At 40.8% G+C, this 18,753-nt stretch overlaps 1 protein-coding gene across 3 annotated transcripts in view; it reads left to right on the plus strand.

Annotated features, from left to right (window-relative positions):
• LOC103693502 (zinc finger protein 431-like) overlaps positions 1–14,341 on the plus strand; it is a 48,321-nt gene extending 33,980 nt beyond the window's left edge. For 2 of the 3 annotated variants that reach the window (XM_039084918.2, XM_039084917.2), the window contains exons 2-4: positions 10,528–10,654; positions 10,841–10,901; positions 12,025–14,341. In XM_039084918.2, the coding sequence (XP_038940846.1) occupies positions 10,528–10,654; positions 10,841–10,901; positions 12,025–13,981 (2,145 nt within the window). In that variant the 3' untranslated portion in view covers positions 13,982–14,341. Of the gene's footprint in view, positions 1–10,527; positions 10,655–10,840; positions 11,059–12,024 lie in introns of those variants that run through there. The other variant, XM_039084923.2, reaches the window with a different exon arrangement.
• The last annotated feature ends 4,412 nt before the right edge of the window (positions 14,342–18,753 follow it).

Raw genomic sequence — 18,753 nt, forward strand, 5'->3', positions numbered from 1 at the left:
GCACAGGTCCCTTTTCACCTCTGGGTGACGTCACTTCTATCGCTGGGTTTGGAGACAACCTGCAACCATAAAGCCGATTCCTCATACCAACACTTACTTCTCATAAAAATGACAGAATTGCCATGGATCCCAGCAGTCTTCTCAGTATAGTTTCCATGCACTTGAAATTAGTTTTAAAAAGTACCAGAATGCTCATGTTCATTGCAGTTGTATTCATACTTGCCTAAATATGAAAATAACATCAATGCTCATTTGTTGAGGACAAGCTAGGTGCCTCTAGGCGACCTAGGGTGCCTTGGGTTAAAGGAGTGGATAAAGGATTATGCACTTGTAAAGACTCTCACAGTCAGTGCTTTATTGGTCATAAAACAGCATGTAATTATAGCTTAAGCATTATCAACCCATTTCTTTCTCCCATATAATTTTAACCTTTAATGCACTCTTATCATCAGATGGATATGGGAGCTTGAACCATGTTGTCAACATTGCTCTAAAATGAAGGGTGACCAAGTCAACTCAGTCAACAGGGTCTCAAGGGAGGGAGTGAGGATTGAAAGGAAAAAGAAAATTAGACAATATATAGCATGATTCTAGCCAGTGTTGAGGCTGAAGCGGGTTTATTTTTCCCAGTCTGCTTTTCTACCATTTTTAGTACAAGCAAATAATAAGGTCAATTCTAGGTCAAGAAACAAACAAAGCACAAATACCTGTGATCATTGTTTCTAAGGGCTCATTAGTTTGACAAGAGAAAAGGAATGGTACTAGCCCAAATGTAAATATTCTTACCTGAACCTACCGCCTGAGTCCTAGTCCATGGTCAAATTCCTCCCAAATTCCTATATAGAGGGCAGAAAGCAGAGAATCTAGCTGAAACAATCTCCTTCTAAGCGTTTTTTTTTTCCTAATGTTTATTTAGAACATTATGTGGAGAAGAGAAATGAAATATCAAGCTTTCTGTAGCAAGAGTTGTTGTAGATGAGAAGCAAATGTGTTATTATAGTATGCTGTAAAAATGCAGAAAGTGGCTTTAGGTGAATGGCTTGAGAGGTTCCTGCAATGAGTCATAGTGCATGAAGAAGTAAAAATGAGGTTAAGAAACAGATTGACAGGGTTGGGGATTTAGCTCAGTGGTAGAGCGCAAGGCCCTGGGTTCAGTCCCCAGCTCCGAAAAAATGAAAAGAAAAAAAAAAAACATATTGACTGTTTTGTTTGAGTTTTAATAGTAACGATAAATTACAGTTGAACAAACATGTAAAAGTCTTAGATAACTGACTTGGCTCTTTGTTTTCTGTGCCTTCAGTAACTTATCTTAGATGGTAATACTTTCATTTTTGCTTTGGAGAAAGCGTTTAAACATTTAATATTTTTATACATTGGTTTATTTAGGCTTAATGCATAATATAGTTAATGTAGTGATTTTGTACAACATCTCATTTATTTCTATTTGAATAGTTATTCAAACATTAGTTTTTCTTAAAAACAATTATGAGTATTCCTTTGGAATGAAATGAAAAGCATTGTAATTCCACATTCTTAACTAGTGAAAGCTAACACAAGAAAGTAACTGCTTTTGTTTCCTGCGTGATATATATTTCACATTGCTGAGAACAAAACTTCTGATTTCACATATAGAATGGGCCCAAGGTGAGCTTGTCATGAATCCCTGTGTTTCTGAGTATTTGATCGAATTATGAACCCAGAGACTGTCCAATTTACTGGCGGGGGTGGGGAGGTGGGGTGGGGAGCTGTTTCTAACTGGTATGGCTCAGCCCTTAGTACACACCATTGCTCTCAAATGATGAAGGTAAACATAGTTTTAGAAGGAAGCACTCATGTTCGTAAGTAATGTATAATTGAGTGGCTGAAAAAATGATGAATCAGGGAAAGATCTGACAGAATAGGATATACCCAACTCTCAAGAGAAGAGGGAAAAGAGGCAATATAAGAGGAAGCAGTGAAAGAATAAAAAATTCAGTTAATATGTCAGAAGTTTAAAAATGCTATCTCACCCCTAAGAAGCCTTAAATACCTCAAATTCCAGACCCTGCATTCTATCTGTAAGCAGGAAAAAGGTCACATTTCTTGAGCCTGCTCTCCCAAGAACTAGATAAAAGGACTTAAGATAAGGCCCTTAGGGCTGGAGAGATGGCTCAGTGGTTAAGAGCACTGCTCTTCCAGAGGTCCTGAGTTCAAATCCCAGCAACCACATGGTGGCTCACAACCATCTGTAATGGGATCCGAGATGCCCTCTTCTGGTATGTCTGAAGACAGATACAGTGTACTCATATACAAAATAAATAAATAAATAAATAAATAAATAAATAAATAAATAAATAAATAAATGGAAAAAAAAGATAAGGCCCTTAGATATGTGGTTCCTGAACTAGTAAAGATAATAGAAAGCTTCTCCCAGGAGCTAACTGTCTGTAAAGTTAAACTAGAATCTTAAGAGAACAACCTTGAGAAGCAGGAAACTTCTCCTAGGAACTAAAGGGAACACAAAGTTAAGCAATCTTGAGAGGCAGGAAGCTTCCTGTGATTTTCCAGTGACACCACCCCTGCTGCCTTGGGCTGTGGTTTCTCCCTTTAAATTCCCTTTCTCCCAGCCTATCTGGGTCGAACTCCTATGCCCCTGTGTAGGATATGAGTCTAGAGCCCAGTGCACTGGTTCCTATCAATAAACCTCATGTTTATTACAGCAAGGACGGTCTCGCATGAGTTCTTGGGGGTGAGTCATCCCGAAACTTGAGTGAAACTCTCCCCGCTCTGAGGGTCTTTCAGCAGCACAGAGGGTAAGAGGAGGAGGCAGTTTTACCTGGAGAATTTTACAGAGACAGGCAGGCTAAAGACAGAAAAAGAGAAAATGAGCAAGAGAATGAGAAGAGAGCAGTTGATTAGAGTTCTTTTGAGGCCAAGCACAGCAATTCAGTCAGAAGTGAAAGACACAATTTGAAGTGGTTAGCATGAAGAGTTTGAGCTAGAAGACCAGCCAGAGTTCAGAAAGAACAAGAAAGGGTGATTTTATTCAACAGCTAAGTCTCAGATGCACAAAACACTCAAGTGCCCGACCCTCCTGAGCCCCCTCAGTTTTTGCCCCCTGCTGAGCCTTGCTGATGCATGTGGAAGCTTTAGTTCCTAACAAAGGAACATCTTGATCTTTCAGTTTGGCACCTGGGCTGAATTCAGTTCCTGAATTTTGTTCCTGTTTTTCACTTGAGGGCATAACCTATTTTTCCACTTTGCTTCCTGGATTTCTCCACCCAGTGAACTTGGGGTGTATATTCTGTGAACCTCAGTAAAGCTTTGGCATTTTCTTTGCACAAATGACCCCACTCTGTGTCTTTTGTTAAATCCCCCAGGCCTACGCCCCATCATTCTAGACCTAGATAAGATTGTACAGAAGCTATAAGCTTCCTTGATTTTGCTCTTCTTTGTTCGCTATAGCGTCCCTTCTTTGCATTTTCATTTAAGCAATATTGAATTAAGTTTTTAAATGAGGGTAGATTCTCATATAATATATCCTGACCACTGTTTCCCCACCCTACACTCCCAACTACCCCCCACTTCTATCCTTTCCCCAAGATCCACCCACACATACACACCCCATTTCCTCTTCAAATGGAGCAGACCTTGAAAGAATAAAGATTCTAAACTATCACCCACTGACCCTGCTGTGAGGACAAGTGCACCTCACAGCAAAGAATAACATAACATATTTTGGGGATGTAGTCTGGCTATAGCCACCAGAAACCATCTGGCCTCGATAAGGCCTGACTCAACAGTTCCGAGAAAAACGAGAATTAGGGTCAGCTTGCCCCAGAAGGGTGGCCTAGAGTTGAACTGAGCCCAAGTTATAAACCAATGGAATTGCTTTGTGTGACTGTTGCCAACTACCTATGTAATTTTCCCTATAAATCCCTTCTCCTAATTGGGCTCTGGGTCAACTCCTCTGTCTCCTGTGTGAGATACGTGTCGTCCCCAGAGCTCTGGTTCCTCAAATACACCTCTTGTTCATTACATCAAGACTGGTTTCTCGTGAGTTCTTTGGGGGTTGCATTGTCTCGAGATTTGAGTGGGGGTCTTCCCCACCCCAGTGGTCTTTCAACCTAACAGACGAAACAAGATAAAAAAAAGAAAAGGTGAAAGCCTTCATATTGGACAAGACAACATGATAGGAAAAATCTCAAGATCAAGCAAAAGTATCAGAGTTACACCTGCTTCCACTGTTAGGAGTCCCTCAAAGACACCAAGCTAACAGCCATAACATATCTGCAGAGGACCTGGCATAGACCCTTGCAGTCTCTCTGCTTGCCATTTAAGTTTCTGTAAGGTTCCTAGAAATCCAGTCAGTGTTAGTCATGGGTTCCCTCTCATGTCAAGGGCCTCAAGTTAAACCAAACATTGGTTGGCCACTCAAACACGTTTGTTACCATCATACCCCAGCACATCTTAGGAAGGACCAATTGTAGGTATGTGTGGGTGTTGGGGGCAGAGGGGGAGTTTCCAGGTTTTTCTTTCTTCTTTTTTAGCCTGTAGAGTACCTTCTCTCCTCAAAGAGACTAGAACACAGGGGTGAAGGCTCCAAGCCTGTACTAGCTTGACCTCTCCATTCAGTGAACTGTGTGGAATTTGTCCTTAATGATCAGTCCCTGCTGTCAGTTATCTGAGAGCAAAGTTTGTCCTTGCATCAGCAAGGATTGTTGAAGGATCTCAAGGGACCGCCTTGGCCAACAGCTCAACCATATGTAACTTATTAGCAACATCAAAGCCCTGCCTGGTGTCAAAGGATGGTCAGTTCAGACTCCATATCCTCCATTACCAGGAGTTTTCATTAGGGTCACCCTGGTCATCCAGGAAGTTGTCATTGTACTGGATTTCTATACTAACTCCCAAACAACCCCTAATTCCAGCTGTTTCTACATGCATTGTACTTTCCCCTGCATTCCCCTCAACTGATCCTACCTACTCCTGTTCCCATCATACTCTGGTCTACTCACAGAAATTATTCTATTTCCCCTTTAGTAAGAGATCTGTGCTTCCTCCCTAGAGCCCACCTCTTTAAACCCTCTGGGTTTGATTACTATTTACCTAATAGGTAATATCCACTTGTAAGTAAATGCATGCCATGTTTGTCATTCTGGGTGTGATTTCCTTAGTTGCATTTACTTGCCTGTAGATTCATGTTGTCATCTTTTTAAACAGCTGAGTGATACTCCATTTTATAAATGTACCACATTTTTTTGTTTACCCTGTAAGGCTCAAAGTGAGTCTTAACTACCAGGAGATCCCCCAAGTGAGGCATGAGAATGGAGTTTAATGCAAAGGCAAGAGTTTATTTTCGGGTGTGTCAGGGTCAACCTTCAATCAGCCCCTCGTAGCGAGGGACTGGAAGGTGACCCCAATGGCTGTGACAAGCAGTTTTTATACTTTCAGAGGTACAGGTTACATTAGCAGGTTTACAGTTCAAACTTATATGGCATGCCTTTGAGCTCTTATCTGGGACCAGAGGGTCAGGCTAAATGTACTACAGGTACATTTTGCAGGATTTTCAAGAATGTCCCTGCTCCTCCCAAGAACTGTGGGTGGAGAATGGAACTTGTCCTAGCCTTGACCGGAGGCAGTTGATGTAAAGCTGGCAAAAGCCCTTAGGGTCCCCATAACCTACCTACTTTCCACCAGGCCAAGCCTCCTGACAGCTCTTAGGCTTCAGTAAGAACTAGGGTCCTTCAACCCATTCTTCAGTTGAGGTACTTTTCAGGTGTTTCTAGGTTCTGGCAAGTGTGAATAAATATCCTATGAACATAGGTGAGCAAATGGCCTTGTGGTAGGGTGGAGCACCTTTTAGATAGATGCCCAAGAGCATTATAGCTGTGGTTTGAGATAGATGGATTCTCAGGGTTCTGAGGCACCAGGACTCTGAGGAAATGCTCATTTCCATAGTGGCAGTATTAGTTTGCACCCTACCAGCATGGAGAGTTGTTACCCCTTCTCCACATCCTTACCAGCATGACTTGTCCCTTGTATTGATCTTACGCATTCTTACATGTGCAAGATAGATTCTCAAAGTAGTTTTCATTTGCATTTCCTTGATGGCTGAGATGATAATGATTTTTTTAAGTATTTCTCAGCTTTCTGAGATTCCTTTGTTGAGAATTCTCTGTATAGATTTATACCCCCCATTTATTAAGAAGATTTATTTATTTAATGTGATCGAGTACACTGGAGCTGTCTTCAGACATGCCAAAAGAGGGCATCAGATCCCATTACAGATGGTTGTGAGCCAACATGTGGTTGCTAGGAATTGAACTCAGGACCTCTGGAAGAGCAGTCACTGCTCTTAACCACTGAGCCATCTCTCCAGCTCCTATACCCCATTTTTTAATTGAATTTTTTGCTTTAGAAAGTCTAATTTCTTGAGGTTTTTATGTATTTTATATATTAGGCCTCTATAAGATATGGATTTGTTTACAAAAATATTTTCCCATTCCTTAGGCTGCCACTATGTCCAATTGACTGGGATTTTGCCACTTCTAATCCTATTTATTTATTTATTTATTTATTTATTTATTTATTTATTTATTTATTGGCAAAGAGGAGAAACAGAATACACAGGATGACGATTGGCCTGTAATTTCTTAAAATTGTTATTACAATCTTGTAGTTCACGTTTAAAACACTTTCCTTCTGTCTTTCTATCTCCTTTTATTTTTGATATCATTTACGTTGTGTGATTCTATTCATTATAATCTAATTATATTGTTTCTCTGGAAAATGAAAAACCTTCACCTACAATTTTCTCTTCTGAAAATTTACTATGTCATGAGTTTCTTGAGGTTTTGATAGTTTGGGAAACAGTTTTAGTGTCCTCTTCTGAAGGCTTGCCTCTCCTCATTTCTTGGCAAATCTGTGTTTTCCAGTTGTTGCAATCATCAATTTTGGGGTTTTGTGTGTGTGTGTGTGTGTGTGTGTGTGTGTGTGTGTGTGTGTGTGTGTGTGTATGTGTGTGTGTGTGTGTGTGTGTGGTTTATGTTTGTTTGTTTTTGCTACTTAAATGATTGATATTGTTAACACATTTGATTTGGGTTTTTTAAACTTTCTGATATATTATTGCCTTTTTGTCCTAGTTAGCTTCAGTTGTGAACATTTTAGAGCCTACAATCATCTGAGGGGCTCTCACTTGAGGGCACGCCCTCATCAAAATGCCTGGATGCTGTATCAGTGAGAGATTGTGTTGTGATGATGGATGTGGGAAGTCTCTACACTGAGGGTGGCAGGATCCCTGAGCAAGTGGGCCTGGGCTGGGTAAGGGAGCTGGCTAAGTATGAGACAGTGACCAAGAAGGAAACTAAGATTTGTTCATGGTTTTTGCCTTTTCTTGAAGCTTGAGTTTCTATGCTAAGCTCCAGAACTTATGGCTGTCATGTGACTGGACCAAACAAGTGAACCTGTTTATTTGCTGAGATGCTTTTGGTTAGAGAATTGAATCAAAGTACGAGAGTAGCAAATTAGAACAAAAAAAAAAAGTTATTTTGTTGCTGGACAGAAACTAGAGAAACTAGAAATGTTCTTCTTTGGAGGAAGGTGGTAAATATCAGGGCTTGAGATGGCAAACAGCATAGAAAGCTGTATTCAGAGCTTAATCGGCTGTTGTTGTAGCACCTGGAAGACTGGAGTCTTGCAAATAATGCAGTGAGAAGTTGAGGTCATAGGATTTCAGTGGAAAATAGACTCCATGAAAAATTTAGCTAGAGGTCATTTATGTGGTATTTTGACCCCAAATCTTTCTTATTCTGCCCATAAATTCTGCCCTGATAAATTGAGTATGGCAGAATTAAAAAACAATTAGCTATATTTCTCAGGTGAAATATTGAATCTGTTAGATGATTATTACTAGTAACTCATTTTGGACTACAAGAAAAAAACAAGTTGAGCAGAAATAAATTCAAAGTCTGTGGTTTGTAGAGAAAAGCAGCCCTGGGAAGTTACACATGGCAGCCAAATGCTGAGACAGAGGCATGAATTTTCAAAGAGATTATCACCATTAAAGAGAAGGTCTTTGCTGAGGATTGGAAGCCTAAGAAGGTGAATTAAGGGAAACAGTCCCTCCTGCTAAGCCTTCAGTTAATGGAAGGGGGAGTTGGCAAAGTCATTCCTAGACCCAGGAAGGAACTTCATATAAAACCTGCTGCTACTGGTCCAAGCGTGGCACCCAAGTTCTGGAAATAAGAAATATGGAAAAATAAGGTTATCGCTTCTTCCCCCTTGGTTTCAGTTCAGCAGTGTTCCCTCCATCTATGTTTGGCAGAGTGAGATCCCCAGTGAGGGAGGACACTGTGAGAGTGCATGGGATGAATCTGAGGATGAAGTCTGAGTTGCATTTGAGACTACACGATTTAGAGATACCTAAGTTGTGAGACACCTGTCATGGAGAGCTGCATAGAGCAAGTGGAGGTAACAAAGCCGAGAGATGTATGAGAAGTTGCAGGGATATGGCCATCTAAGCCTTTTGAAACTGAAGCTCCTTGTATCTGAGACAGAGATGCAGGATTTGGTGTTTGTCCTACTGGGTTTCTTGCTTTGGTCCAATCTTCCCTCACTATGTACTCATTCCTCTCTACTGGAATGGGAAGGGTTATTCTGTGCCTTTGTATGTTGGAAAGATATAACTTGCTTTCTGATTTTACAAGATGTGGCAATCAGGAGTGTCAGAAGTGATACGGGGCATTTGAAGAGTGTATGGGCTGCAGGCTATTAGGGTCATGGGAAGCTCCTGATTAGCTGCCTGTGAGGGATGGTTTTCGTATAATTGACTTGTTTGGACTTTTCCAGTTTGGGAAACAGAAACTTAGGCCTAGTTTCCCAACCTGTCAGTTTACAACGTGTCATGGAGGAGTCAGCCTTGCTCTGGCCAACTGAGTTCTCTCAATAGAAGCTTTCGTAGGAAGAAACTTTCTAGATGATTAGTTATTGGGGATGACATTTGGGTGTCTATAGACTCAACCCATTTCCTGTGTGGGGTGTGTGTGTGTGTGTGTGTGTGTGTGTGTGTGTGTGTGTATTGTGTAGTGGTTGTACCTGATTAGTCAGGTTCCTTCTTATGTTGTCTTGCCTTCAGCATTATACACTCTAACCCTAAATCACATAAGATGCAGTTGAAGCAATTGCTATTCAGTGCTAAGGTATTTTGCAAGCCTGTTTTTTTTTTATAATTTTAATTTTGTTTTGTTTTTTGAGGACAAAGTATCTCTATGTAGACCTGGCTGTCCTGAAAGTAGGTATGTAGAACGTGCGGCCTCAAACGTAAATGGTCCACCTGCCTCTGGCTCCAGAGTGCCAGGATTCAATGTGGGCCAACATGCCCAGCTTTCTCTTTGTTTTTTTCTTTGTTTGTTTGTTTGTTCGTTTTTATATTATTGGCTGATGGTTTGGACAGTGGGTTTTGGCACATGTCAAGCATATGCTGCTGTGTTGATCTTTATCCACGTTATGAATTTTGAAATTTGACAGAGAGCATATTCTGTTTCTCAGGTGGCATGTATTCATGACATTCATACTGCCTGGCTATATTGCCTGAGCTTTCTGAGTCATTGGATTGCAGATATATGACATTTTTCCTACCTGTTGCGCTTGTGTTGATTTATTTCAATGAATATGTATATTTTGCCTGTATGAATGAATATGCACATCATGTATGTCTAATCCCCATAGTAGTCAGAAAATGGCTTCAGAATTCCTGAACTTGGAGTAATCAGTAGTTGTAAAGCTCACTTCTAACTATTGGCAATTGAGGCCAATTATTTTTAAGACCAGCAAAAACTCTTCAGTGATGAGTCAGCTCCTGTCCTAGTTTGCTTATTTAGGATCAACATTTACATTGCCAATATTTTTATCTGTTTAAACATTCATTCCCTTTTAGTAAGATCTCATTATTGTTACAGTTTAAACTGGGCCACCTAAAGATTCTGGAAGAATACAGAACTTCAGTGAATGTAATTCTTTGTAGGATCTCTAGTAAAAACCTCTGAGTCCTTTCTATCTTTCTTGTTTGTTTGATTGATTTTTCATAGGGGAGACAGGGTCTTAATATGTACCTCTGGCTGTCCTGGATAGACCTCAGATATACCTGCCTCTGCCTCCTCAGTGCTTGGATTAAAGACATGAGCCTATATGCTCACTTGATATTTTTTGCAGTTAGTAATTGTTCATACAATTTCTCTATATGCTCAGTACTGCACGCCTGCCTCTCTCTCTCTCTCTCTCTCTCTCTCTCTCTCTCTTCCTCTCCCTCTCTCTCTCTCTCTCTCTCTCTCTCCATTAATTAGCATTTCTCTTGCAAGGCTATATCCTACTCAAAAAGCAAAGAAATGACAGAGGTAAACCTTATTACTCACTTTTCTTCTAAGATGATTTGGTAATTAACATTAGAACATCTGGGTCAAGAAATAAGTGGGGGAAGCACCAGAAGCATACATTTACAGTGATATTGGTATCATGGTTTCTGTTGTACTCATGTATGGGATATTTCAGGATGTATTGACCTATGATGATGTACATGTGAACTTCACTCGAGAAGAATGGGCTTTGCTGGATCCTTCACAGAAGAGTCTCTACAAAGATGTGATGCAGGAGACCTACAGGAACCTCACTGCTATAGGTAAGACAGTGAATTTTCTTTCAGTTTTTAAAATAAGGAAACGAATGTTCCTTTGTTACTGTTTCTTTTCTGTAAAGTCAATTGAGAATAAAGAAGAATGAGGTGAAAAGATCAGGTTCACTGAAGATAGTAACTTAAATGTTGCCTAATTTCCAATAATATACATTTTCTGGTACTATATTTTAGGTTACAATTGGGAAGACCATACTATTGAAGAACATTGTCAAAGTTTCAGAAGACATGGAAGGTAATTTTCATGTGCAAGTTGGTATGAATATGCCCCTGAAGAAATGTTAGTATGTCCTGGAACTTTTAAAGAAAAGAAACAGTGTTTAAAAAAAAAAAAAAAAAGCACTTCTTTAAGTGTATTGATTATTAAATTCTCACAAATCCATGTACCTCAATGTCAGGTGTCTGACTTGTTTTTTGCAAGGCATTCCTCTAAGAAAGAAGACAAAAAAACAATGCCTTAACAGATATTACCATTTGAAACATAGCCACATTACAGCTACTCTGTAAACCTGCCAATCTGTTTAGTCTGATAACACACACACACACACACACACACACACACACACGCACAGAGAGAGAAACAGAGTAGGTGATAAGTTTATGTTTCTAATAGGCAAATATATCATAGTAAAGCTGATTACTCATATAGTAACATTGTTAAGTTTAAGTGAGAGGGACAGTTTATGAGAGTCAAGAATGTTTTTGAAGAGAAAACTTAATTCTTATACCATATGTCTATGATGAACAAAAAATCAAACTGTATGAATGATGCAATGTGGAAATATTTCATTTGTTATTTTAACAGCTATATCCTGTGTCACAATGGATACAAGCCATGTGAGCACAAGGATATTGAAAGAAGCAATGTCTCCCCACCCCCAGAACAATTAAGATATATGTAGCAGTCCACATTTGAGCAGAATTTCTCAATGTGATACAAGTTTATAATTAATTGGTTTCCCAACTTCATTGGGAATATATCCATAAAGTCACATAGCAGAAAATCCCTATGAATACTAGGATTGTGGAAATCCCTTTCTATTTGTCCTGGTTCACTTGGCTGATGTAGTATGCAAATGTAGTGTATTTGACAATAAAGGAAAGCATATGAATGTACTCAATGTGGTAAAGCTCTGAGCTCTTCCATTTCTCTTCAAATATATGAGGAATCTCATAGAGATAAAGGATGCTACAAATGTGACCCATGTAATAACACTTTTACCAACCCATAATGAATGGGAAACCATGAGTGTAAACAAAGTGATACAACCTTAAGATGTGATTCTTCTTTACAATTAGACAATTAGTTTAGTGAATTTGGTAAAGCCTTCACATGTGCCAACTATCTATCTTTGCAGGCATGAAAGATGTCATACTGGAGAGAAACCCTCTGAAAATACTCAGTGTGGTAAAGCCTTTGCACAACATAGTCATCTCCAAAGACATAAAAGCACACATACTGGAGAGAAACTCTATGAATGTAAGCCACATGATAAAGCCTTTACATACGATTCTCAGCTTCAAACTCTTGAAAGAATTCATACTGGAGAAAAACCCTACAAATGCAGTCAATGTGGTAAAGCCTTTGAACGTCATTGTAATCTTGGAAGGCATAAACTAATACATACTGGAAGAAAATCCAACAAATACAATCAGTGTGGTAAAGCCTTTGCCCTACAGAGTCATCTCAAAACGCATGGAATAACACATACTGGAGAGAAACCTTACAAATGTGATCAATGTGGTAAAGCCTTTGCATATCATAGTTCTCTCCATGTACATAAAAGAATACATACTGGAGAGAAGCCCTATGTATGTGACCAATGTGGTAAAGCCTTTGCACAACTCAGTCATCTCCAAGTTCATGGAATAACACATACTGGAGAGAAACCTTACAAGTGTGATCAATGTGGCAAAGCCTTTGCACATCATAGTTATCTCCAAGTACATAAAAGAATACATACTGGAGAGAAGCTCTGTGAATGTGATCAATGTGGTAAAGCCTTTTTATCTCATAGTTATCTCCAAGTACATAAAAGAATACATACTGGAGAGAATCTCTATGAATGTGATCAATGTGGCAAAGCCTTTACATCTCATAGTTATCTCCAAGTACATAAAAGAATACATACTGGAGAGAAGCTCTATGAATGTGATCAATGTGGTAAAGCCTTTGCATCTCATAGTTATCTCCAAGTACATAAAAGAATACATACTGGAGAGAAGCCCTATGTATGTGATCAATGTGGTAAAGCCTTTGCTCGACTCAGTTATCTCAAAACGCATGGAATAACACATACTGGAGAGAAACCTTACAAGTGTGATCAATGTGGTAAAGCCTTTGAACATCGTTGTAATCTTGGAAGTCATAAATTAATACATACTGGAGAGAAACCTTACAAATGTGATCAATGTGGTAAAGCCTTTGCATCTCATAGTTATCTTCAAGTACATAAAAGAATACATACTGGAAAGAAGCTCTGTGAATGTGATCAATGTGGTAAAGCCTTTGCATCTCATAGTTATCTCCAAGTACATAAAAGAATACATACTGGAGAGAAGCTCTATGAATGTGATCAATGTGGTAAAGCCTTTACATCTCATAGTTATCTCCAAGTACATAAAAGAATACATACCGGAGAGAATCTCTATGAATGTGATCAGTGTAGTAAAGCCTTTACATCTCATAGTTATCTCCAAGTACATAAAAGAATACACACTGGAGAGAAGCCCTATGTATGTGATTGGTGTGGTAAAGCCTTTGCATATCATAGTTATCTCCAAGTACATAAAAGAATACATACTGGAGAGAAGCCCTATGTGTGTGGTCAATGTGGTAAAGACTTTGTAGTTCCGAGTGAGCTTAAGAGACATAAAAGAACACATACTGGAGAGAAACCTTACAAATGTAATGAATGTGATAAGGCCTTTGTAGGTCAGAATGATCTTAAAAAACATAAAAGAACACATACTGGAGAGAAACCTTACAAATGTAATGAATGTGGTAAAGCCTTTGTATTCAATTTTAATCTCCGAGCACATAAAGTAATACATACTGGAGAGAAAGCTTACAAATGTAATGAATGTGGTAAAGCCTTTGCATGTAAAACTAGTCTCCGAACACATAAAGCAATACATACTGGAGTGAAACCTTATGAATGTAAGCAATGTGGTAAAGCCTTTGTCGGTCAGAATGACCTTAAAAGGCATGAAAGAATTCATACTGGAGAGAAACCTTACGAATGTAATGAATGTGGTAAAGCCTTTTCACAATCAAGCCAACTCCAACTACATAAAAGAACACATACATACTAAAGAGTAACCCTATGAATGTAACCAATGTAGTAAAGCCTTTACTGTGATATTCAAAGGCATGGTGGTTAAAATATACTTGGCCCATGGCAAGTGGCAGTGTTAGGAGGTATGGCCTTTTTGGAGTAGATGTGGCCTTTGAGGATGTATGTCACTGGCGGCGGGGGGGGGGGGGGCTTTGAGACCCCATGCATAAACTCTACCCAGGGCAGAAGAGTCTTCTGGCTGCCTTCTGATCAAGATGTAGAACTCTCTCCAGCATCATGTCTGCCCTGACATGACACTGAGATTCCTTCCACCTTGATAATAGACTGAACCTCTGAATCTGTATACCCTCCCCCCAATTAAATGTCCTTTCTAAGAGTTGCCTTGGTCATGGTATTTTTTCCACAGCATTAAAACCCAAATTAAGACAAACAGCATAAAATATACCACACTAGAGAAAAACTGTGAATGTACTAAATATGGTCAAGCCTTTGCACATTTGTATAACTCTCACTATAACAAAAGTATTCATACTTCCATTCACTGAAACCCTGGGCTCTGTGGTAAAGTCTGTGTCTTGAAATCTGCATAAATACCTAACAATTCAAAAACATGGTCAAAGTAAATGCCAGGAGTCTATTGGAAACAAGCTGAGTTAGAAGGGTAGGGATTATGTTTAGGGTGGTTGGGTGTGCCTTTAGTACTAGTGAAAAAGCCGCGCCAAAATTTGGGGAGCCTCTCAGTCTAGTCGCGGGATGGAGTTCCCCAGGAAACGCGAGTAGCCGGCCTTGATGTAACAGCAAGAGGTAGCGTTTATTAACGAGATCTCGGGCTGAAATGTGTGTCACGCAGGAGACAGAGGAATCGACCCCAAGACTCGAAATTTAAGGCTTTTTATGGGGGAAGGCAAGGGGATTCAGCGTGGTTATCAGCAAGGGAAATGGGTACAAGGTCTCATCTGTAAGCAGTACGTGCGGGCTGGAGTGTTCCCAATGTAGGAGAGCGTCTTTATCTGTGGAGCAGGGAGTTGTCCGTCCCGGATGGCCCCGACTCAGCTGAGATGGTGGCTGCTAGTTCCTGGAACAATCCCTTGACCTTGTTTTTAGGCTTCGAAGGGCATATCTCAGGCCTGCTCTGTCCTGTCCCCTTATCTGCTGTTCTTTTGCAGTTTTTATGAAGTTTTTATTTTAACTCTTCATTCCCCTCTACTTTTTGTGAGTAGTTCTAATCTTAGAACTACATGATGAGATCAGTATCTAGAGGCTCTGTACCCCGTACAGCCTGATACTGTTGTCTTAACATGAGGACATGTACAGCACTAATCCGTTCCCTGACAAAAGTTAAAAGGCGATTAATGGGGCTGGGGATTTAGCTCAGTGGTAGAGCGCTTACCTAGGAAGCGCAAGGCCCTGGGTTTGGTCCCCAGCTCCAAAAAAAAAAAAAAAAAAAAAAAAGGCGATTAATGATGCAGGGCCCAAAAGTGAGCAAAAGGAGGAGGATAATCAAGGGACCAGCTAAGGCCGGCAGCAGGGTGGTAAGCTATGGGGACCTGTTTAACCAGCTTTGAAACCAACTATCAGTGGCTTCTCTTTCTCGTCTTCTCTTGTCTAGCCTCTCTCTAAGTTTAGCCATAGAATCTTTAATGGTCCCTGAGTGATCGAGGTAAAAACATTTTTTTTTTTCAAAGCAGCACATAGCTCTCCTTCTTTAAGGAATATCAGGTCTAATCTCCTATTTTGAAGGACTACCTCTGAGAGGGAGGTTAGGTATTCTTGGAGGTCAGCTAAAAAGTCTTTTTTTACTCTTTTTATATCTGAGACAATGGCAGTTCTGAATTCTCTATAAGCCTTGTATTGTAGGGCAACAGTAGATGTCCTTGTGCTGCCCTTGTAGCACCTAGATAGCCTTAAATGATTTTTTAACTCTCTTTTGTGTCTTATTAAGTTTTTAGCATCAGGATTTTAATCTGGACACTATCTAAACCTATACACCAAGGTCATGACTAGCTTTCAGAACTTTTAAACTTATACAGATTGTGATTCCTGAGGCACAGTCTCAAGAAATGTTAGGAGTACTAACATATGTAATGTTAAATCAAGCCTATCTCCTCACCTATCCCGATGGAACCCGGGGCAAACATGCAATTCTTGTTTCTAAAGCACACTCCTCAAGTGAGCATTATAGCAACCTCCCAGTCACTTAATTCTAGGGAGCTTTTTGAAGATCTGAGTGTCCCTCTAGGTCCCAGCTCTCAGCCCCAACAGCTAGTACACTGCTGGTGAGGGCTGAGACTTGATGGCTGTCAGGGTGGTGAGTAGCACCAGGTACGGTCCTTTCTAGTGAGGCTCGAGTGTCTGGGCTCAGTGTAGCTGCAGTCTCCGACCTTGAACTGATGAAATGTCTCAGGGGTCCCCGGGGCATAGGCTGCTGTCAGCTGTGAGCAGATTTCTTTCTGTATCACCTGTAGGTCTTTTAGCCTGGCATACAAATCATTATTACTATGACATGTTGGTTCAGTAACATCATCTAATACAGTCAGAGGAGCTGAGGCCCCATATAAGATCTCAAAGGGGGTAAAGCTGAGTCTGGAAGGGGTAGAAGTTTAGCCATCCTAGATGACATTGTGTTGTCCACCATGGCAGCACCCACTTATCTCTGACCTTCATTCATGAAGAGGACTGTCTGTGGACAAGGTCCTCGGCTTTCAGCAGGGGTCAGTCAGCCAGTCGCAGAGGTCTTTCCTCCACCCATGGGCTTCTGCCAGTGTTTGACACTCATGTTGCAGTGGCTCCAGGTCCGGATTGGGCAGCAAGGTGACCAGATTGCCCCCAACAGGTGGAGAATCTAGTCCATGGCAGCTGACCAGTGATCCCATCTTTTGGGACATTCTATTCAAAGGCAAAACATCAGCCACTCTATCACAGCTTAAGTCCTGGATTGGGTGATAATTGTTAGTGCCCGGCTGGCAGGAAGGATGTGTTCCAGGCAGAACAGGACTAAGCCACACATCTCCCAGCATCAGGTACTGGTGCACTGAGACAGGTCTTAAGCTCCACATACACAGTCTGTAGATATGCATACACATGGCCTCACCCAGCCATTTTAGCCCACGCAAGCCATTTTGGAGAGCAATTTTCTCATGAAAAAGGGATAGGGGCAGTCAGGGATGACCATGAGCTAGTGGATGGGTTACCCGGCCCACGCCAAGGTCCACTGTTCTTCGGGCAGTCCATAAGTATTGTTCGTTGCCAGTAGCCCCTTGCACTCAAGGTCTTTGGATATTGGCCCACTGCGGGGGGCATAGGAGCACAGAGCATTGGGTCCCTGTATCCACACTTCCCTTCTATCTCTGTACATAGCCAACACTCTAGGACTAAGAAGCTCTTCAGTGGCCCCTCTTGTTCTTTCTTGGGCAGTCCCTGACCCAGTGTCCTTTTTCTTTGTATTAGGCACACTGATCTTTAGCCAGGAATTCTCTTCTGTTGCCAGGTACTACCTTCCTAGGTCCCCTAACTACTGTGGCCAGTATGTGTTTCTCTCTTGTCTCTTTTTTTTCCCTAGCTTCCTGTTCTTTTTACCTTCTTTCCTCTTCCTCTTCCTCAGTCTCTCTCATATCTTCTGTATCTTCCTCTACAGCTATTAGATGATGCCCACTTAACCACACTTTAACTTTACTTTCTCTGTAACTTACACTAACTCTCAGCAACTTAGCTTAACCCTTTAAATTTCTGTAACTTTTTCTTTATATTTTTTTCTTTATCTTAGCCAGATTGGTGGGGCATTTTCCAGCCCCTCAGAGACCCACCCTTGGAGCCTGGTGGCAGACCTGGCACTCCCTACCTTTAGGCATATTGAAGTCAACAGGCAGGAGTGAGGCCTTCCACCCTTGTCTGGAACATTCTTTCTAGCCTCTAGTAGGATTTTGTCTTTCCTCGGTGGTAAAGAAGATCTGTAACAGTTACTAACAAGCATCTCAAATGAGATGGTGAGAAAACAAGAGAATCTTGAGAATAGAGGTCCACTGAAGAGGGCAAATAGCATTTAGTCACACAGCTAAACCAGGAGGCTTTCTTGGACAAAAAGGCCATTGTACAAATAAGCACAAGCTTTGTCTATGAAACAGAAAGGCGAGCAGAGAGGCAGCTGATCTGTTATCGACTATCTCTCTAGACTTAGATTCTCCCTCAAGGAGTATCTCTCTTCAGTGTCAGCTCTGTGGCTTTGTCTCTCAAGAGAACCAGCCTCCAAATGACACTAGGCTTCTAGTAACAACTAATAACAAAAGGATGGAGAGATGGTTAGAACCTGGGTGCTAGATGCCAGGTGGCTGACAAAAGAATTGTAACCAGTTCACCTGGGGCTATCAGGACCTCAGTAACAGCCCTTTACCAAACTGTCTCTCTGGGTTAAAGGCCCATGGAAAAGAAAACATTAATCCTGACGTTGGCCACCGCCAAAGCCTGAATTCTAAATCTTGACTGGCAAAACAAAGTTTTTCAGTTTGTTGTAGATTCTTTGAAACTATTTTAGGGGCTCTTTTTGTCCCCCAACCTGGGGCATTTTGACCACAGGGGCAGGAACTGGCTGCTGTGGGAATAGGATCAAAGGCACTCTCCATGTTAATGATGACGAATGAGAAAAGTAATTTAATGCTGGAGATTGACTCCTCCCTTGGAATAAGGTCAGCAGATAAGGCAGGCTTCTTTAAAGAACTTCTCTTAATGAGCGCTCTCCTTCTGTGAGCAAATGTCAGAAATTCCTTTCTTGTTCTTGTTTTCCTTAGAGTCCTC

The sequence above is a fragment of the Rattus norvegicus genome, chromosome 9 (genome assembly GCF_036323735.1).
Source record: "Rattus norvegicus strain BN/NHsdMcwi chromosome 9, GRCr8, whole genome shotgun sequence".
Taxonomy (NCBI): domain Eukaryota; kingdom Metazoa; phylum Chordata; class Mammalia; order Rodentia; family Muridae; genus Rattus; species Rattus norvegicus.